At 33.2% G+C, this 22,871-nt stretch overlaps 1 protein-coding gene across 1 annotated transcript; it reads left to right on the top strand.

The window, feature by feature from the left end:
- The first annotated feature begins 4,142 nt into the window (after positions 1 to 4,142).
- Positions 4,143 to 20,539, top strand: LOC131602856 (callose synthase 5-like). The gene is made up of 43 exons (XM_058875076.1): positions 4,143 to 4,459; positions 4,619 to 4,848; positions 4,973 to 5,073; positions 6,881 to 7,002; positions 7,089 to 7,185; positions 7,278 to 7,388; positions 7,476 to 7,604; positions 7,710 to 7,802; positions 7,934 to 8,025; positions 8,145 to 8,271; positions 8,410 to 8,547; positions 8,649 to 8,725; positions 8,814 to 8,892; positions 8,966 to 9,091; positions 9,175 to 9,289; positions 9,600 to 9,934; positions 11,096 to 11,148; positions 11,248 to 11,308; positions 11,402 to 11,483; positions 11,557 to 11,606; positions 11,699 to 11,785; positions 12,107 to 12,226; positions 12,310 to 12,405; positions 12,533 to 12,616; positions 12,686 to 12,846; positions 13,312 to 13,435; positions 13,541 to 13,632; positions 13,750 to 13,867; positions 13,970 to 14,121; positions 14,413 to 14,522; positions 14,612 to 14,737; positions 14,820 to 14,888; positions 15,126 to 15,315; positions 15,427 to 15,538; positions 15,620 to 15,739; positions 15,845 to 15,960; positions 16,038 to 16,121; positions 16,572 to 16,684; positions 16,762 to 16,991; positions 17,829 to 18,626; positions 19,026 to 19,076; positions 19,177 to 19,362; positions 19,775 to 20,539. The coding sequence occupies exons 2-43, from the start codon at positions 4,644 to 4,646 to the stop codon at positions 20,003 to 20,005; spliced, it is 5,763 nt and encodes a 1,920-aa protein (XP_058731059.1). The 5' UTR covers positions 4,143 to 4,459; positions 4,619 to 4,643; the 3' UTR covers positions 20,006 to 20,539.
- The last annotated feature ends 2,332 nt before the right edge of the window (positions 20,540 to 22,871 follow it).

Here is a 22,871-nt window from a genome sequence, read left to right as displayed (position 1 = left end):
ATTACCAAACCTCAAATCTATATTTCTGAACACACAGGCATCCACAAATTGATCTATCAAATCATCAAATCCCGGGAGAGGATACTTGTTCTTGATAGTAACTTTATTCAGTTGTCTGTAGTCAACACACAACCTCATATTGTCGTCATTCCTCTTAACTAGTAACACTGGCACACCTACAGAGAAACACTTGGTCCAACAAACTTTTTCTTAAGCAACTCTGAAGCATACATCCTATATGGATCCATTGACACCAGACCTGTACCTGGTACTAGGCCGATGGAAAATTCTACTTCAAGCTCTGGCAGCAAATCACATTTATCTTCAAGAAAAACATTAGAAAAATCACACACCACTGGCATATCACTAGCCGTCACATCGTTCTCCATTCTCAAAGAAGGGAACATCACCAATACATGATTATTCTCCCTTAAATACATCTCAACTTGACTGTCAAACAATAATCTCGAATCCATTTCTCCTCGGGTTTAGGAAACAACACAACCTCAACGACACTTGCATCCTTATAATCTGCGACACGTTGATCAAACACTCCACACCTAAAACACCTCAGTGAAGCAGAAACTTATCCCCCACTTGTTTCAATCCCACTCCTGCATGCAAATGGTTAGAAAAATAGCGAGTACCAACAATATTTATCACACATCTCGCATACTAAGGAACAATCAATCATACAAAAACCTGGTCGGATAGACCGACATGCTATGATACCACTATGTAACATCCTAAACCCCCACAGGAAATTTATCATATAATTTATTTAAACAAAATGCAACCATTTTGGGTGTCACACACAATCAAACATAGTCTGCTCCATAACACGAGTTAAACATAACAATTAAATCCTGTCATCGCATGCTCACCTTCACCTAGGATATCATCGCAGTGGAATCATTAACAAAACAAATAAAATGATATTTCAACTAATGATATTTAGTCTCATAAACTCCAACTTTCATAACATAAGCAAAAGGAAGAGTTACATTATTCAACTCTCAACAAATATCCCATGATTCAGCAGATCAATTATTAACTTCGACAAAATAAGGAAATCAACTTAAAGGAATTTCAAGCATAACGAAACCAATGAAAGCAAACATTTCCATCCTAATGTTACATGATCAAAACAAGACCATACTAATAAAACGATAAACCAACAAAAGTCACTCCAAGAGATATCTTCTACTTACTCCAACAATGCTACTCCCGAGTAGTTGTAAGTTGTCCAAGGTGGAAAGCATTAAAGCAAGGGCTGAGAATAGAATTCAACAATTAACAGTGAAAGCAAGCGGGAGTAGATTATCACATAACAACAACATACATATTACTCAATCAATACCAATATATTAAGTATTTTCATCCAAATGACTCATAAAAAACAATCAATACAAATGCAACACTTATGTAATGTATTCAACACCGACTCGACATGTATGTGGTATCAAATATGAACACTCAGGTTTATCTCACTCATTGAGGCCCACCGTAGGATCAGATTCCATCTTAGAACCAGAGCACACCAAAATTACCACCATCACCATAGGTAACACTTCAACAATCCACCATAATAGGAATTAACTACTCGCACTCGATCCATCATTATAGGGTCGAGGCTCACCAAAAAAATTCGAAGTTTCAACAACATGAATGCACAGACTCTCAGCATGCAACAATAACACATACACATTGGCCCCTCTTCTGATCGTGTATACCACCAACAACAAAATCAACATAAGCATATCATATGTATAATTAAATATGCAATATCTTTAACAATCACCACAATTATTCATACTCAACAATTCATTATCGACACATATAAGCATCTTCAACACAATATTATTATAACCACACCATTATAATAACACCAACAATATTCAACACTTATATTGTTAACCAATTATAATTAACATTCTCATTAGCATACATCATCATAAGATAACATCAACAAATACACATAATTCTCATCAATTATTCATGTTATCACGACACACTCAGCCCCTGAAACTAATTCCATTTGATAGTAAATTGCATTAGATTTCCAATACTTCAAACGACCGCTCATTTGGACTTACAAATCAAAAGTTATGGTCAAAATTGTCGGATAATGCAACAAAAGACAAAACAAATATTCTGGGAGTTTGAGGTCGACTCCCAACCTCTATGGGTCAACTTCTGCCAGCTATGGGTTCACTCCCACCACACATGGGTTGACTCCTATTGTGGAGTTTTTCTAAAATTTCTTTTCAGTTGGTTTGGGGTCGACTCCTAGCATGCATGGGTCGACTCTTACTACTGTTTTTGCCTACAAACCATTTTTTAGCGCACATGGAAAGCCTTTTACTGTTATAAAACCACCCAAACACTCCTTAACACAAAACAACTTATTTAAACATCTTTTTTTCTTATGATCAAACCCGACTCTTATTAAGCCCTAATTATATTAATCAACACATCAATTAACCGTCAATTCACCAAATAGTCATATCTATAAGACCGTTTACATTCAACAATGGTGGAACACACATATACAATATAGATAATTTTCTAACATCAATTCACACAAATTTTATATCAATAGAGCCAGAATGACATAAGCTCCTTAACAACAACCACACAATTCATCACAATCAACATATAACAATAATTATGACATCAAATTTAGATTTTAGGAATAAAACACCCAATCCTAACTCCTAAGGAGGTTAAAGGTCCATCCATCTACCCCTAATGCTTTAACACCCGTTATAGAAACACACCTCCCTTTACTTTGATTTTTTCTAGCAAGCAATGAAATCTCTCTCTTAAAACTCTTCTTTCCTACTTCTTTGCCAATTCTCCAATAGTTTTCACGTACTGACAATTCCTGCTCTACACTCTCCTCCTAATAAAAGAAAATTTAATTCTCTAATTAGGATATTCTCTTACCACTCTTTATATTTTCCTTAATTCCAACCTTATCCTAAATTTTCCTATACACTCTTATTTTCTTATTATTTTATTATTCTAATGTATTTACTTAATTAACTTAAATGAGATCTTATTAGCTAACTATCAAAATAATTTTAAATTATTCCAACTAGCTTCTACTCCATACGATCATTTAAGTACCACAACCCGTCAATCAAATAAAATACACAAAGTCACAAATAATTCATCTATAAATCAATTAAAATAAACTAATTAAAAATGAGGCGTTACATCTATCATCTTCACTATGACAGTCCAATCATCGTTGTTGCTATTGATGATAGCTCTCACCAATGTAAGAAGGAATTAGAAACTGTTGTTTGAATCAATTTGTGTGTTCCACATCAATTTTGGCGGACCCCAATTGATTTTCCTATCCCAATTTCGTTATACTATGATAATAGATATGCTATTTACTTGCAGATATCCTACTTTTCATAAAAGAAGAAAACATAAAATTCAATTGCCGTATCATCAAAGAAAAACTTCAATCAAATCTCAACCACTAACTTCCTGTGCTCAACATCTCTCAACAAAGAGATGCATTCCACTACCTTTTTATTTCTTAATACTTTTCCATGTTGGACCTATGTTTTATTCATACATATTCCAACTTAGGAGAGATATCAACCTATATAGTAATATAGATTGACACTTCTGGTTCCTTTTAATTTATATATTTATAGATGATAATGATAATAACTATTGTAAATGGTTTATACCTTTCATCTAAAGCAATAACTTACTATCAGATACTCAATCCGACCTAAATTATAAGCAAATATTATTCTTTTATATTTATTGAGTAATGAATGTATCTTTTCTACATAAAAAATCAGATACATTCATTACTCAATGAATTAAAAAAAAAATATTTACTTATAATTCATAAATGAGTAATTTTTTGTTTATTTTTTTAAATTAAATATATTTTATACTCAACTGCAATGATTAATCTCTATTTAATACTTATGCATAGAATAAATAAGTTTCATGATAAAAACAATTATTATTATAAACTACTATAAATAAGGAAATGAATTAAATAAGTGTTTAGTTAGTTAATAAAAATCAATGCATGGATTGCGAAAAGAATAGGAAAAAAGAGTTCCACTAAATGCATTGCATTGCATTCCACATTTGCACCCGCGTTCTTACACTCGCTTTCTCTTTTTGTTTTCGCACCCTTCGCCTCCGGAAATGGTGTTCTTCCAGAGATTCACATCACTCTGACTTCTTTCCATTTTCTTTCTTTCTCTCTATCTCCGATCAATCTTCTTGATTTCTTCTTCTCTCGCACATCACTTTTTCTTCAATTTTCCATTCACATTCATCCATCTCAACGATTCCTTCATGATTGACGAACGATGATCGCGCACAATGTGCACCACGCACGAAACTCCGCTCCTTCATCATCCAAATTCCACTTCCGCATTTTGATTCTTTGATTTTCCGCGCCAAAATTCTGGTAAGTTATTTAATCCTGAAATCGATTAATCCGAATTCTTCATAATCGATTTATGAATTTTGAATTATTGATTAATTTGTCTTCAACAACCGTTCTCTCTGTGATTCTAAACCGTTTATAATAGCTTCGTTGTTTGATTTGATGGATGTATGAATGCAGATTATAAGGTGAAGTATTAGAAAAAATGTCTACTCATGGTAATAATGCGGAATCGCCGAAAGCAGCACAATCGGTGCAGATGCGGAGAGCACCGTCAAGAGGCGCGGCGACGACATTCTCATTGGAGGTGTTCGATAACGAAGTCGTGCCTTCTTCACTCGCTACGATCTCTCCGATTCTCCGAGTCGCGAGCGAGATCGAATCAGAGCGTCCTAGAGTTGCTTATCTATGTATGTATAATGTATATGAGTATTCATGAATTAACTGTTTGATTTAAGGCTCGTTAATTGTTGAATTATATTTTAGGTATTCTTTCTGAGATGTAACTGTTCTTATGAAAATGAAATTATGCAGGTAGGTTTTACGCATTCGAGAAAGCGCACAGGCTGGATCAAAGTTCCACCGGTCGTGGTGTTAGGCAGTTTAAGACGTTGTTGCTGCAACGATTGGAGAGGGTAAGTTTCGTTTCGTTTCTTCCTTTCTCTTTTTTAATTTCAAACATTTTAAAATGTGATGGTGAGGAAAGGAATGCGTTGGTTTAATTAATAACTGATTCAATTCACCATCAAGCTCGATCAGGTAAGGGAAGGAATGTAGTAGTTTGTTCTGTTCATGCAAAATGTTGCTATAATTAACTATGCATAAACTATTCAATAAGAAATTAAAGCAAAAACAAATACTAGTAGCTATGTTGCAAAGAAAACTTGTTCAAACACGTTTGTAATTTAATCGCAAATTAGTGTGGCAGGGATACCAAAGCAGAAAGAAAATCATTTAAAAAAATGAACACTTTAGTGTTGACACTTTCACATAGATTAAAAAAATGTGATAAATAAAAGAAAGAGAATGATAATTTGGTAAAATTATCATTATTGGTTATTGATATATTTTAATTATTATTAATGCAATGTAAGAGAATTGTAAATTATGTTAGAGTATAATTGAAAGATAAAAATTAAAATTATATTAAAAATTAAAATCGACATTTATTTCCGAACAAATAATTTTTATAAATATAACATCTATTTTGAGACAGAGTGAATATTTTATATGTATAAAAATTGTATTTATGATTAATGATCATAAATCTTAACTGAAATAACAAATCTCTAACCCTTAATGGCTACGCTAGGCATAAATTTAAAACAATACTATAACCTTATGTGTAAGTTGATATTATTTCTTTTTTCTAAGTAGAACTTGCACCTCTATAATTAAATAATTAGATGATTTTGAACAACTATCAACAAAATTGATTTAGGTCCCCCGAATCTTAACTGGTTATTTATTTATAGTGCCAACTTATATTGGCATAGGGTAAAAAATTGAATGGTGTAATGATAGAAAGGCCTAATCATGGATGCATGGATGACCCGCTTCATTCCATCAATACAAAACATAGTCTTAAGAATATTTATTTGGGTGCGATTAAGACACAACCTATAATGCATATATACAAATAGATACGAGAATGATATCTGATGCGGGTATTTGTACCGGTATATGATACAGATTTTTTTTAAAAAATTAAAATACAAGTACATTAATAAAAAATAAATATTTTCTATAAAATGTATGAATAAATAACTAAATTATTAGATTCATAATAAATATCACTAAAATTATAAAAAATAAAAAAATAATTTTAAGATAAAATAACAAATAAAAAAGTTAAAATATATAAATATATTATATTAATAGAAAATCATAAATTTAACTCAAAATTGAATAATAAGAAAATATAAAATACCACAGATAAGGTAAGAATACCCATTACATGTATTTTAGAATTAACCATGCTGCTTCTGAGGACACAACTCAACATATTTCCCTCGTTTTTTTTCGGAAGGCGCAAATTTTTTTCTTTTCCGTTCTGGCGTCTTCCCTTCAAAGCATTTCACTCTCCCCGTTTCCCTGCATTACTCCTATAGCACATTCACCTCAGAAATTGATTTCGATTCTCAATGCCTTGCTTCGTCTTCCAACAACGATGGTTGCAGGAACTCTATCGGGTTCTTCGAAAATTCTAATTATAGCAGATAGGGGAGCAGATTCCGAAATTATTTGCTCTCTTCCTATCAACTGATATTATTATAGTCGAGGAAAATATATGCAAAATGTAATTTGCGGGGAAGTATTTACTTTTTCTTGATTTTTTTTAAATTTTATTTACATTTTCAAATTTGGAAAATGAGTTTGTAAAGAGCAGCAGCTATTAATAATTATACACGGTTAAACTTGAATTAATTTGTGGAACATCAGGACAATGCAACTAGTCTTGCCTCTCGAGTTAAGAAGACAGATGCAAGGGAAATCCAGGCTTATTATCAACAATACTATCAACAATATGTCAGAGCTCTTGACCAAGCGGATCAAGCAGACAGGTAAATACTGAATACTACCCCTCTCTAATTTCCTTTAAGAGTTGTTAGGAATTAGGATACTGTGTTACATCAAAATCATTTTACAGGACCCAGCTCAGCAAAGCTTACCAGACTGCTGGGGTGCTCTTTGAAGTGCTTTGTGCTGTTAATAAGACTGAGAAGGTCGAAGAAGTAGCTCCTGAGGTTAGTCTCTATTTATATCCTTTCACTTTTTTTTACATTTAATATTTTAACATTTCCTTAGTATAATCTGGAGGCATTGTTTGTGTTCGTAGATTATGGCAGCTGCTAAAGATGTCCAGGAAAAAACGGAGATTTATATACCTTATAATATTCTTCCTCTGGATTCTGCTGGTGCTTCTCTGCCCATAATGCAGTTTGAAGAGGTGTTCTTGAGTGACTAATATTGAATCTTTGTGTTTTTTTTAAACTTGATATAGCACTGAGTTTGAACTGCTTTCTTATGCTATTAGATTAGAGCTGCTGTTTCTGCGCTCTGGAACACTCGTGGCTTGAACTGGCCTAACTCATTTGAGCAACCGAGGCAGAGAGGTGCAGATTTAGACATGCTTGATTGGCTTAGAGCAATGTTTGGTTTCCAGGCATGTATTTTGTACACAGAATATGAGAGGAAAAAGATTTGTTACTGACCAAATTTTTGTATGCCCCCCTTCAATTGTTAATGTATTTGATTTATTTGAGCACAGAAGGACAGCGTGAGGAATCAAAGAGAACATTTGATTCTGCTTCTAGCTAACTCTCACATAAGGCTACACCCAAAACCCGAGCCTTTTAACAAGGTACGTAACTGTTTCCCACTTTCTCTGTTTCTGGAAAAAACAAAGCCGAAACTATAATCAAAAGAAATCTAGTTGGTAATAGAATTCACCTGTTTATTTTCTCTGCTTTCTTTTTAATTTTATCATTCCAGCTCGATGACCGTGCTGTTGATTCTGTGATGAAAGTTCTCTTTAAGAATTACAAAACATGGTGCAAATTCTTGGGACGAAAGCATAGTTTGCGGTGAGATATAGCAATATCAGCATCAATGGACATTTTTGCTTTTCTATTTTCCTTTAGAATTTATGAATAAAACCTGAAATTTTTATGGTAAAAAGTGCTTATGGTCTTCTTTTACATAGACTGCCTCAAGGTCAACCAGACATACAGCAGAGGAAGTTGCTTTATATGGGCTTGTATCTTCTCATTTGGGGTGAAGCATCCAATGTCCGCTTCATGCCAGAGTGTCTATGCTATATATTTCACAATGTGAGTACAAATATACCATACGATTCACAATATCTTCTGCCGTTATATCTTTACAAATGTAATATTTTCTCTTCTTTTATTTCTTTAAATTTGTTAGTGATTTGTGCATTTGCTAACAATGGCCAAGTATGACATCAGATGGCATATGAACTGCATGGTTTATTGGCTGGAAATGTCAGCATTGTCACTGGCGAAAATATCAAGCCTTCTTATGGCGGAGATGATGAGGCATTCCTACGAAAGGTTATCACACCCATATACCGAGTAATTGAAAAGGTGTGAATTTGTCTCTCATGGACATTGTTGTAATTTCTCAAGAACCTATGTTCCCTGTCAAGACTTGCAAAATTTTAATAACCATGTTTTGATCAATCCAGGAAGCTAAGAAGAGCAGTAATGGAAAAGCTTCTCACTCAGCATGGTGCAACTATGATGATCTAAATGAGTATTTCTGGTTTGTTTTCCTTCAGGATTTTATTACTGAAACTGATTTGGTTTGTTTCCTCATTCATTACTTGACTATTTTTTTGTTGTTGCTGCAGGACACTTGATTGCTTTTCTCTTGGATGGCCCATGCGTGATGATGGCGATTTTTTTAAATCCACTAGTGATTTGACACAGGTTATATTTTAAGAAGTTACTAGAATGATTTTAAATTCCTTTAGTTTTAGTACTTATATAAATTCCAAATCAGGGAAGAAAGGGTGCGCCAAGAAAACCCAGGAAACTTGGAAAATCAAATTTTATTGAAACACGGACATTTTGGCACATCTTCCGCAGTTTTGATCGTCTTTGGACCTTTTTTTTGCTGGGTTTGCAGGTATTTGTGTAGTAAAGGAAATGCTTAAGTCAATATTTCCCCTTATTGTGGTTATGACAAAGTTTTGAGAATTCTAATTACAGGTGATGTTCATTATTGCATGGGATGGGATTTCACTGATGGATATCTTTCAGAAGAATGTTATGTATAAACTGTCTAGTATATTCATCACAGCATCTATTCTGCGATTACTTCAAAGTATGAAACATTCACTAAAGTGCTCTTGTTAAACTTACTGATCAATCAATTAATGCACAAAGGTTTTGTAATGAAAATTTTTAGCATTATTTTTTTATTCTTGTTAATCTGTTTTTCAAATTTTGAATCTTGCTACAACTTATAATGTTTCTAGCTTAACATTAAGGATAGGCTATTATTTTCTATAATGTTTTACCTTTTCTTTTTTATGTGTTATTGAAGTATGTATATATTACTGTCCTGATTTTTTTTCTCTCTTGCTTGTTCCTATATATTTGCTTTAATTTCTGTTCCTCTTTTAATGATTTAGGTATCCTGGACCTGGCCCTAAACTTTCCAGGCTATCATCGATGGAAATTCACCGATGTGCTTAGAAATATTCTTAAAGTCATTATTGGTTCTATATGGGTTATCATTCTTCCAATTTTCTACGTAAGTTCTTACAAGGGTGCGCCTCAGGGTCTCAAGGAATTGCTTTCTTTTTTCAAGCACATAAAAGGCATTCCGGCTATGTACATGCTGGCAGTTGCATTGTATATGCTACCAAATTTATTAGCAGCTGCTCTCTTTCTATTCCCAATGCTAAGGCGTTGGATTGAAAATTCAGACTGGCACATAGTTAGATTCTTCTTATGGTGGTCTCAGGTAGTCATGTTTTCTGTTCTCTTAAATATTAAGTGTTTCTCTTCATGGTTTAAATTGAAACTATTCTGCTGTTGGAAGTAGTGCAAATTGGCACATGTGCCTAGATGTCTGGGGAACAGTTTTTAAGTTATTTTTGCTTAAATGGAAGGAAAAGATGTGATATCTGTCATGTTAAGAGCTTATAGATAATATTAATAAGGACTTTTGTAGCGATAATGATCCTTGACAACTGGTTAATAAATATTGGCATACATATACTTACACAGTATTTAGTTGTTATTGATATTAAAGCACTATGTTTGATGTTATTTTTCTTATGTCATTCCCTAAGATATCTGACTCTACCATGTATTTCTATACGTTGTAAGTTTTATCGGTCCTATAACTAAATTATAACTATCCATTGTGTAGATCATTGGTATCAAATTTTGAATACCAACACAGTTTAAGAATATAATCAAATAGTTTATACTTTCATAATTCATATATTTGGGAAGATTATATTACATTACTTATTATTTTTATCATTGACTAAATAACAGTTTTGGATTTATATAAAACTTTACGGTTATGATCTTCTTGGTAGGAAATTTCAATCCAATGATTGATTGAGTGAAAATGTCAATAAATAAAAAGTCATTAAACGGATTTATTTAAAGCATTATTATTACACCTCTGCTCTAATAATTTACCGTGTATAGTCAAAGGTTTTCTTCCACTTGCTTGGGAACCCATTTTAAGGAATTTTTTGCGAAAACAAATATAGTTGATCAGTTTCTATAAATTTTGTTAATATTATACGTGATAAATCTTTCTGCTATCGTACCCCACTTGATGAAATTGCTCAAGTTTGAGCTTTTATGATATAAGTTACAGTTTTCCCTTAAAACTGATTAATCATTAACAATCATAATATCATGGTTTTTTACATTCTTGACAACATTTATGGCCCTCCAAAAAGTCTGATTTGTTGCACTAAATTTTGCCTCAAACCATTTTTTTCCCTCCTTATTTTTTTGAATGTGTGAATGATGAGTTATTGACATTTTGTCTTCTGAAAACTTCTGTTCTCTGAAAAATGTATACTTTTTCTTTTTCAATGATTTGGGTTTTTGAGTATCACTCGTCCATTGACTAACTGATCATTTCTCTTCATTGCAGCCAAGAATATATATTGGAAGAGGAATGCATGAAAGTCAATTTGTTCTCCTAAAGTAGGATACACACAACACACTGTTCCTGAAGTAATTTATGCTAGTTGCCCTTGTTGTATGAAAAGTGTTCCATCATCTATATTCTTTTATGAATTTCAGGTATACTATTTTCTGGGTGTTGCTTTTGGCTTCAAAGTTTTTATTCAGCTTTTATGTTCAGGTAAATATTATAAATGCGATCATTGTTACTTGCATAACAAGCAAGCCTTGTAAAGTTGTTGGTCCTCTTTTTAAGTGTTGCATTTATTTTCAGATAAAGCCTCTAGTTAAGCCAACCAAGGACATAATGAACATTCAACATGTTGACTATGCTTGGCATGAGTTTTTCCCTAATGGTAATTTCTTCTTGTTTTTATTGAAGACTTTGCAACTTATGGTTATTAATCTAATATTTTCCACGCTGTGCAGCTGAAAACAACTATTGTGCAGTTATTGCACTCTGGGCTCCTGTACTTATGGTTTGTATGTTATATATCCTGGTTATAATTACATGTATTAATCTTTTCACTTGTTCAGACATAATCAGAATGTCATGTCATTTTCAATACAGGTTTATTTCATGGACACTCAAATTTGGTATGCAATCTTCTCAACTTTGTACGGTGGCCTTGTTGGAGCCTTTGATCGTCTAGGAGAGGTCCTCACCAATTTTTTCTTATTTTAAATTAATTTCAGAATCGATTATCTTCTTGTATTTTTCTTTTAAAAACTTGTCAAACATACACACAAGCCGAAACTCAAACATTGTGTTAAGAAATTTATAGGATCTATTTGGATAAAAACTGCTGGACCATCATCTGCTTATATTTTTATGAAATTATGAAATCCTCAATTTTTAAAGAATCTTGGACTTTGTCATTTTTCAGGGGAACTTCAGATTGGATTGAATTATGAATTAGAAAAACAAGTACTTTAGTTTACAATTGTTTAATAGTCAGTTATCTATTTTCTTGCACAGATCCGCACTCTGGGCATGCTGAGATCACGGTTTCAGTCAATTCCTGGTGTATTCAACACATGCTTGGTTCCTTCTAATAAGAAAAAAGGAAGATTCTCCTTCTCAAAGCAATTTTCTGAGGTTCTTGCTTACCACATTTTCATTTCTACGTACATTAAGATAATTATTTATTCATCTTCATTTTAGTTCCCATGCTTGTGTAGAATTCTGCTAGCAGAAGAAGTGAAGCTGCCAAATTTGCCCAGTTATGGAATGAAATTATCTGCAGTTTTCGTGAGGAAGATCTCATAAGTGATAGGAAAGGCCACAGAGACAAACTCTTACATTTTTTCCCTTTGTTTTCTATCATAGCTTCTAGTCTTTCTCCTCTGTCTCGATCCTGTCTAAACCCTGTTTAGGACTAAACTATGTTTGCATGACTTCAGGGAGATGGATCTTTTGCTGGTTCCTTACACATTGGGTCCTGATCTCAAAATAATTCAGTGGCCACCATTTTTGCTCGCTAGCAAGGTCAGTGAGATTCAATTTTAATATTATGCTTATCAGTGGATCATACGATGACCAAGTCAAACTTTACAGATTCCTGTGGCACTGGATATGGCAACTCAATTTCGAGGGAGGGACTCTGATCTTTGGAGGCGCATATGTGCAGATGAATATATGAAATGTGCTGTGATTGAATGCTATGAATCTTTTAAACAAATTCTACACGATTTAGTGATAGGAGAAACTGAAAAAAGGTATATCATTTTGGGGTGGTTACTTTACACTTTTTGCTAAAAGCTTTTAGGATTTGAAATAGTAGCAACCATTTCTTGTGTGGTGTGAATTAGACCCTGTTCCAATGATACTATCCTTCTTAGATCTGTTTTAGGAAGAAGACAGCTCTTGCAGTGTATCAGTTTTCATGAATAGCAATTACACTATTTTTTTTCTTCCTTTTTTAATAAATCTATACTTTAAATCTCTTTCTGGGTTATTTGACAACATGAAATAAATAAATGAAGAGGACTAAATGGTTGACTTGCTTAATCAATATTAGTTTGACCCACATTAATTCAAAAATTTACACTGCATTGCAAAGATCATTAAATATTTCTTATTGGGTATATGCTGTTTTTCCTAAATGGCACTTATAATTGAAGCTTTAATTTAAATAAAACTGAGCCATTATCAGTACTTCTGAACTCGTTATGATGGACCAGGATAATTTCAATCATTGTTAAAGAAGTAGAAAGCAACATGTCAAAGAACACTCTTACCATAAATTTCCGGATGGGCTTTTTACCCTCCCTTTGCAAGAAGTTTGTGGAGCTTGTGGAACTTTTAGTGAGTCTTCAGAAGAAAACTAACTATATCTGTAGTTTGTATTCTTGACTGGTTCTTGCCTTTAACCATTCCATTTGGAAACTTGAGCATTCCTTTTTGTCTCAGAAAGATGCAGATCCATCCAAAGGAGGTATAGTGGTGGTCTTGCTTCAAGACATGTTAGAAGTGGTTACTGATATGGTGGTTAATGAAATCAGGTTAGTTTGACATAGCGACACTGAACTTGGAATATATTATATATTACTAATATGATAGCTTGGATGGATCTTTGTTTGAAAATAATAATGGTTGCCTTTTCTTGTCACGTTCCTCAGTGAATTGGCAGAACTTAATCAAATTAGTAAGGATACTGGAGCGCAAGTTTTTGCTGGTACTGAGGCAATGCCTGCTATAGCATTCCCTCCTGTGGTTACAGCACAATGGGAGGAACAGGTACTTCCTCATTATTGTAATTTTAATTCAAATTATTTCGTTTATATTATTATTCAACAATCCAAAGTGTCTATAACCAATGAATTCTTTTGGTTGTTCCAGCTAAGACGTCTTTATCTACTCCTGACGGTGAAGGAATCAGCCGTTGATGTTCCAACAAATAGTGAAGTACGCAGAAGGATTGCATTCTTTTCAAATTCATTGTTCATGGATATGCCGCGTGCTCCCCGTGTTCGTAAAATGCTCTCATTCAGGTTTGGTACAGCTCCTTGGTTCGCAGGCATGAACATAACATGCCATAATGCCATGTTATCCTTTCTAGAAAATATAAACATCAGGACTGTAATTTTATTTGTACACTAAGTTATATCCATCAGTGTTTGATTTTTTTCTCTTTAGATTGTTTCACTTGTAATTTTATTAGACATAGTACTTTTTTATTTTTTATTTTGTTGTCGAGGATTTTCTTATGCGGAAGTTTCAAAATGTGATGTATCAAGAAGCTGTCCTGTGCATATTATGAATAACCTTTTTCTTCTTTTCAGCGTCCTAACTCCATACTACAGTGAAGAGACTGTGTATTCTAAGAATGACATCGAGGTTGAAAATGAAGACGGTGTGTCAATCATATATTATTTGCAAAAGATCTTCCCTGGTTTGTATTAACTCACACAGCATAGCTTTATTGACTGTATGTATAATGACCATATAGAACGGACTGGCTGAAATTTAGTAATTTTTCAGATGAATGGAATAACTTCATGGAGCGACTTGATTGTAAGAAAGATAGCGAAATATGGGAAAAAGATGAGAATATATTACAATTACGTCACTGGGCCTCATTAAGAGGACAAACTCTTTGCAGGACAGGTATATGATGACTCCCTTTCCCCGCCCCTCGGGCTGGATTTGGTCTATTTATATTTTTACTCTTACTTACAAATTAATGTAGTTAGGGGAATAATGTACTACCGGAGGGCATTAAAGCTCCAGGCATTTCTTGATATGGCTAGTGAAAAAGGTAAGACTAAGTTGCTTTTATTCTATGAGATTTTTAGCTAAATGTCAAGGTACCATGGAAGGCATCTGATTTATAGTTTTTTGCAAACCTTGAGGCCTTTGTCTTTTCTTTTATGTACACACCTTCAACAAGCATTTTCTTGCTTATCTGCAATCCAGTAAAAAGATCTGTTGTATTCATCATTATGGCTCAAAAGGGTAGTTATTATCCAAGATGATTGCTTTTATTTTTGTGCAGAGATCCTCAATGGATATAAAGCTATTACACTTCCATCTGAGGAAGACAAAAAGAGCCAGAGGTCCCTATATGCCAATTTAGAGGCTATGGCTGACATGAAATTCACATATGTAGCTACCTGTCAGAATTATGGGAATCAGAAGCGTTGCGGAGATCGCCGTGCAACAGATATCTTGAATTTGATGGTTAAGTATGTTCTTCTGTTAAATTAATTTATATATTTCAAGTCAATGTAGATTTGACTTTTAGTTTCCCGTGTTCACTTGATTCATGAATCTAATTTTTAGTTCTCTATTTATAGCAATCCCTCACTCCGTGTTGCATATATTGACGAAGTTGAAGAAAGAGAAGGTGGAAAAGTGCACAAAGTTTATTATTCTGTATTGATCAAAGCGGTGGACAATCGCGACCAAGTAAATGCATTTTGATGTCCGATAAGTAGTTACTACCTAATTACTGCCTTAGAAATAATTGATTTTCTATCTTCTCTGCAGGAAATATTTCGAATAAAACTTCCGGGTCCAGCAAAAGTAGGAGAAGGGAAGCCTGAAAACCAGAATCATGCACTTATTTTTACTAGAGGGGAAGCCCTTCAGACAATCGACATGAACCAGGTAAAATATATATATTGAAGCCTTATCAAGTTGACTGATAAAAAAAAAAGTTGACAATGGATGTTAATGCAAATAGAGATGATGTATTTGAAAAAAAAATTCTAGGACAATTACTTGGAAGAAGCACTAAAAATGCGTAACCTTCTGGAAGAGTTTAATGAGGATCATGGAGTGCGCTCGCCTACCATATTAGGTGTTCGTGAGCATATCTTTACTGGCAGGTTATGATTATTTTCTACCTATAGCTAACACTGTCAAGTTTAGATCCTATATTACTTAATTTTATCACTTGTTACAGTGTCTCTTCCTTGGCTTGGTTTATGTCAAATCAAGAAACTAGCTTTGTCACAATTGGTCAAAGAGTTCTTGCAAGACCATTAAAGTAAGCTTTTGTTGGTTTTCTCTGTTTTTATTACACGGTTGGCCATGCAGTGCTTGTTTATCTTGTATGTTAAACTAGGAACCACCTGAGAAACACTTGGCTAATATAAGACCTCTGCCGAAATTAAAGCAGTGTTTTCAAAATTAGTGTGGTGCATGCTGGATGTTTAAAATTCAAAACTTGTTTCAAAGGCTTACATAATATTCAATTTCAAATCGTAGCTGTTCTAGTTTCTCTTGCTGATGATTTTCTTACTTTCTCTCCCTCTTATTTGATTTTCTTCTTCAAGTGTCATCTCCCCTGCTATTAAACTTTTTTGGTGACAATAATCAGTTAACTATTATTAGGCTTTTCTTTTTGCTATCCTCAGCCATTTTTGAGAGAAAAACTGTATATCATCAAATTACGTATTTCTGGCTTATGAACTATGATAGTTTTTTTCAATTGTAGGGTTCGATTCCACTATGGTCACCCGGATGTTTTTGATAGAATTTTCCATTTAACCCGCGGAGGAATCAGCAAGGCTTCTTGTGGCATCAATCTGAGCGAGGATATATTTGCTGGTAATATTCTTGGTACATATTTTTAGCATTGATATGGGATAGTTATTTCTCTGTGTCACATGCCTTTTCTTAATCAGGATTCAACTCAACACTAAGACGTGGGAATATTACTCATCATGAGTATATCCAAATTGGAAAGGGTAGGGATGTCGGGCTCAATCAAATCTCTCTTTTTGAAGCAAAAGTGGCATGTGGTAATGGAGAGCAGATACTAAGCAGGGATATCTACCGGTTGGGGCATCGATTTGACTTTTTCCGCATGCTATCGTTTTATTTTACAACCGTTGGATTTTATATCAGCTCAATGGTAATGATCAAGTAACAAATATACTATCTATATCTTCTTTTTTTTTAAATATAAAAGTAATACTTGTTTGTTGCTGAAATTTAACCTAATGGTGTGTTTAAATTAAAAATAAGAGTAATGGGTTATGGAAATTATTTTTGATTCTTTAAACATTAAGATGACCCTCTAATTTGTGAGTTTGCCCATGTTTTTTGATTGAATTAGCTAGGAGTTTTGTTCTCTTAGTGTTACATATTTTTGTTAACAAAAAAAAACTCCAAACTAAAAATTGATTTAAATAATTTTTGTAATGTTATTTTATATATTTTATTATAATTTTTTTAAATATTAAAATTTTAAAACATTACTTAAATTTTTGAAGCCGTTTTGAATAGCTTTTCATAAAAACTATTTTTGAGATAATTTTTTTTTGTTCAAAAATTTAGTGATTTTAATTATGTTTTAAACTTAAATAATATATATTTATGTTACTTAATGTCAAAATTAATTTTTAATTTATAAAATATGAGTTTAAAAAAGTTAGTATTTAATAAAAAATTATTAAAATCATTGTTGAAAACAAATAAAGAATATATTTTTTGGTCCTATATCTTGAGATTCAAGTCTTGTGAATTAAAAAAAGGTCTTAGGAGAGCTTAATCTCCTTCAAGTGAGTGCATCTAACTTGACTTAGATTAGACAGGATCTAAAGTAACTTCCAAATATAGGGTCTATAAGAGTTGACAATTTCTTGATCGAAGCTTTATAATTGACTTGGTTTCATTTTTCAGATTTAATCTTTTTGTTCTTAACTAGCTGTGTGCATCTAGCACTAAAACTTTCTTTTGCTGTTCACAGTTAGTGGTCATCACGGTTTATGCTTTCTTATATGGCAAACTTTACCTGTCGTTGAGTGGAGTTGAGGCTGCTATAGTTAAGTTTGCTAGAAGGAAAGGAGACGATCCTTTGAAGGCAGCAATGGCTTCTCAATCCCTTGTTCAAATAGGTCTTCTAATGACTCTGCCCATGATCATGGAAATTGGACTAGAGAGAGGGTTCAGAACTGCTGTAGGCGATCTCATAATAATGCAGCTGCAGCTTGCACCTGTTTTCTTCACTTTTTCACTAGGTACAAAGATGCATTATTTTGGGCGCACTGTTCTTCATGGAGGAGCAAAGTATAGAGCAACTGGGCGTGGTTTTGTAGTTCGTCATGAGAAATTTGCAGATAATTACAGGATGTACTCCAGGAGCCACTTTGTAAAGGGGGTAGAGTTAGCTTTACTGCTTATATGTTATAAGATTTATGGATCAGCAACTCCTGATTCATCAGCATATATACTTCTCTCGTTATCAATGTGGTTTTTGGTGTGTTCTTGGTTGTTTAGTCCTTTCCTCTTTAATCCATCGGGATTTGAGTGGCAGAAGATATATGAAGATTGGGATGATTGGACAAAATGGATAAGTAGTCGAGGTGGTATTGGTGTTCCTTCAACTAAGAGCTGGGAATCATGGTGGGATGAAGAACAGGAGCATCTGCAGCATACTGGAATATGGGGGCTGATTTGGGAGATAATTCTCTCCCTTCGGTTCTTTGTTTACCAGTATGGGATTGTGTATCATTTACATGTAGCCAGAGGTGACCAGAGCATCATGGTAATTATTTCTGACAAATTTAATTTCACTTCATGTTTTCATTTCAAACTAGAATCTACACCTCGGGGTTTAACTGATGTAATGTAACATCTATACCCTTACTACATTGTAGCTTTTTAAGACAAAGAACTCCTCGGTTAAATAGTAGTTTTTTTAAAAAAAATGGGGGAAGGAGATTAATCCGCATATTCTCCTCTGGGAAGTCAAACTCAGCCCCTTTAGTGTACAAATCCAGACAGCCACTACTGCACTAGCACCTACAGGATGACAAATAATTGCAATTGAGACAATATTTAGTCTTTTTTAATCAACACCTTCCCTAGTGAACTAAAAAATCAAACTAAATAACGGACATGGAGTATATATAGATAAGAGCTTTTTAACATTTGTTTTTTCCAGGTTTATGGTCTGTCCTGGCTTGTCATAGTAGCTGTCATGATCATCTTGAAGGTCGGTTTTCAACGTTCAAACTGTTCATTATGAAATAAAGCTTTTTGCTGATAATTTTTCCGATTAATTATTGTTGGCATACTTGCTTCTGAAACTGCAGATCGTGTCCATGGGTAGAAAAACTTTTAGTGCTGATTTTCAGCTTATGTTTCGTCTCCTCAAATTGTTTCTGTTTATTGGAGCTGTTGTCATTCTAGTCTTGATGTTCACTCTACTCAGTTTTACATTTGGAGACATATTTGCGAGTCTTCTAGCATTTTTGCCAACAGGGTGGGCACTTGTACAGGTATTTTCTAACAGCCACTACTTCTTTGTTTTAATGGATATATTTCTTTAGTATATTGTGGCGCTCTATGTTTTGCATCACAATCCCCTGGTTTTGTTATTTATTTTTGTTTGTCTCATGTTGTTCGAATATAAAAAATAAGGTTCATTTTCAAGGCAATGAGTAATTAACTGAAATACATTTCTCTACTCAAATCTCAAACTATTGTTTTGCCAGCCAGAAGGAACATTTGTTGCTTCTCACAAAACATAAGGTTGGAATTTATATCCATCATTTTACACTATATCCAAACAGGCTCAAAGTTCTTTCTTTTACTCAATTCATGCTATTATTAGAGAAGTTTCACTAATGACATATTTTGCTGTAAATGTAAAATTGCTTTTGTCTGATCATCTGGCATTATACATGACAGATAGCACAAGCATGTAGGCCGTTCATAAAGGGCATTGGAATGTGGGGTTCTGTCAAAGCTTTAGCAAGAGGATATGAATACCTTATGGGGGTGGTTATCTTTGCACCAGTGGCCATATTAGCTTGGTTCCCATTTGTTTCAGAATTCCAAACTAGACTGCTATACAATCAAGCATTCAGCAGAGGGCTTCAAATTCAGCGGATTCTGGCTGGTGGTAAGAAGAATAAATAAGACAACCAAATCATTTGCAGCAATAGTGTTTCAGACAAAAAATGAGAAGAGGGTTCATGCATGCATACAAATTATAAGCAATTGTGTTCGGTGCACAGTGCACATTGAAACTGAATAAGAATTCTTCAATCTATCGTTGAACAAATTCTTAAATATTGGAGACAATGAACTAGATATAATCTGCAAACAAAACGTGCTAAACTATTCAACTGTGGTTTGATCATTTTTGTCACAAATGGCTATATCAATATTCTGTTTCTATTTTTTATTGACATCTGTTTTATTAGGATAAACTATAGAAGCTTACAATAGGAATTAGTACAAAATTATAGATTTGAGAGGCGGTGACATATTTTGACCAAAAGTAGGGAACGGCAATGGAATTTTGGTCTCAGAGTCCGAGACAACAGTAGCAGTTACATAAGAAATTAAAAGATTATTGGTTTCCATGTAGAAAAATTGTGTCTGAAAAGATGTAAATCTGTATCTAGTGGTTCTCACCATTCTCACCAAAAAATTGAATGCATATATTTGTGAAGTATCGATAAAGAGACATTTCATTTATGAAAGTTGTATTTACAATTCTAAAATAATCTGATTTAAATAAAGAGAAAAATAAATTTAATAGTCTTTATTTAATGGGCCTCTAATTAATATTACAAATTATTATTTATAGTCTAATATTAATAACACTCTCTCAAGTTGGTGAATCAATATCAATTATTTTAAACTTACAAGTTAGTTGGATTGTTATGCTGGAAACTCATTTGTTGACGGGAAAGGATTCCCTCCTATGTATATTTGAACGGAGAACAAGCGGGGGATATCCACCCCTTAAAACTCTATCTCCTCATGTTTTTCATATTTTAAATTTTTTTTATTATGTGGTTCAGATGTCGCAGGAGGTGAGTCAATTGACGGGGGAGAATCCACTCTCTTCGTTGACTCACCCAAAAAGAACATAGGCTGTAGTTATCAATTATTTTTTTAAAAGAACAATAAAATGTCTTAATATGTTTTTTGTTGTCATGTTGAACAAGACAATGTGTAATACTAATGGTTGATTTATTATCGCAAAACAACTTCATGAGACATTCACACTGTATCTTCAAATTTTCAAGAAAACTTGAGTTGCCCAAGGCCCTTCATCTTAAACTCGCTAACAACTTTTCTTTTAGTAGTTGTCTCTAAATCAAACCATCACATGCAACAATAATATCATCAACGTAAACAATAATACAATTAATTTTCCTCCTTGTGAATGTTTGACGAATAAATTGTGTTCTCCCGGACTTTGCTTATATGCCAAACACACAATGATCTTTGTGAATCTTCCAAACCAAAGTCAAGGAAATTGCTTTAACCCATATAAGACCTTCTTATATGGACACATGTTGTTGGTTCCACCCGTAATACCATAGTCAGAGGAATCTTTATATACATCTCTAATTATTCATGTACAAAAATATTTTTTTACATCAAATTGTTGTAGTTCCCAACCTGAGTGAGCAACAAGAGATAATAATATCCAAATAATGTTAATTTTTTCTACTAAAGTAAATGTATCCTCATAGTCAATACCTTTTTATTTCTCAATAATTTCCCAAAGTCCATTTTTTTTCACATGCTCTCATTTCATCCATATCTTGAACCCGATTTTTATTTTGCAATGCCTCTTGAACAAATGATGGAATTTTCATAGTCAATAATTGTAATAAAACTCTTATACTACAGATAAAAATCGGGTTCAAAATATGGATGAAATGAGAGCATGTGAACAAAATGGAGAACATGATATATATATATATATATATATATATATATATATATATATATATATATATATATATATATATATATATATATATATATATATATATATATATATATATATATATATATATATATGGAGAACATGATATCTTATACTTTCTCAAAGTAATAAGTAAATCATCTAAGTCAATATCACAAGTGTAACAAATATGAGAATCACCAATAGATGGATTATTTTTAGTAATTACCTCCGATAAGACGATACAATTTGTTTCTATAGCGGGTCATGTTTACTTCTTCTTTGATACACCAAAGTTGGTGTTGAAGGAACTAATTCTTGCAAAACAAATTACGTGTAACGACTAGGAACAATTATATATTCAGGTTCAGGTTTAACCGTTAGAGAACTAGGGACACTGATAGACTCAAGTTCCGGTTCAACAATTAGAGACTATGACCAAGGGTAAGGAACTCGAACTCATACCCTAGGTCGCTTATGCTTTTCCCTTGAGACTAAACGACGAGTGAAGTATGACACGTCTCATGAGAGGTGACATCTACGGAGACATAAAATTTATGACTAGGACAAAGATAAAATTTGTACTCTTTTTTATTAGGTGCATAACCCAAAAAGATTACATCTAACAACATGGGGATTTAACTTGTTGCAAAATTGATTATGAACATGTACAAATGCAACCCAACCAAACATAAGAGACTCAAGGTTCTGCAATCCGGGAACACATGAAAAAGGTGGTGATAAGACCCGATTAAATAGATAAAAAGTAAGAAGAACTGCATTTCCTCACTAAGAATTGTGACCAGACATTTGAAATAAGAGAGATCGAACAACTTCAAATAAATGACAATTTTTCTTTTAGTAATACCATTTTGTTGAGGTGGTGTGGTCACATGTGAATTTATGGATAATACGATGTTTACTAGTGAAATTTAGAAAAGACATGATTGTCATATTCTTACTATTGTTAGTTCTTCTTATGCATTTTTCAAATAATGTTTGCACCATATTATAAAATTGGATAAATAATTGTGATACTTTTGATTTAGTATTCATAAAAACCCAAGTTAAATA

This window comes from Vicia villosa, linkage group LG5 (assembly GCF_029867415.1).
Source record: "Vicia villosa cultivar HV-30 ecotype Madison, WI linkage group LG5, Vvil1.0, whole genome shotgun sequence".
In the NCBI taxonomy this organism is placed as follows: domain Eukaryota; kingdom Viridiplantae; phylum Streptophyta; class Magnoliopsida; order Fabales; family Fabaceae; genus Vicia; species Vicia villosa.
The sequence above is the reverse complement of the archived record's forward strand: the minus strand, read 5'-3'. Positions and strand labels throughout refer to the sequence as shown.

Coding starts and splice junctions, on each gene's coding strand:
- LOC131602856 (XM_058875076.1), top strand. CDS start 4,644: ATGTCTACTCATGGTAATAATGCGGAATCGCCGAAAGCAGCACAATCG. Junction 8,893..8,965: donor CCACTAGTGATTTGACACAG/GTTATATTTTAA, acceptor ATTCCAAATCAG/GGAAGAAAGGGTGCGCCAAG. Junction 12,406..12,532: donor AAGATCTCATAAGTGATAGG/AAAGGCCACAGA, acceptor CATGACTTCAGG/GAGATGGATCTTTTGCTGGT.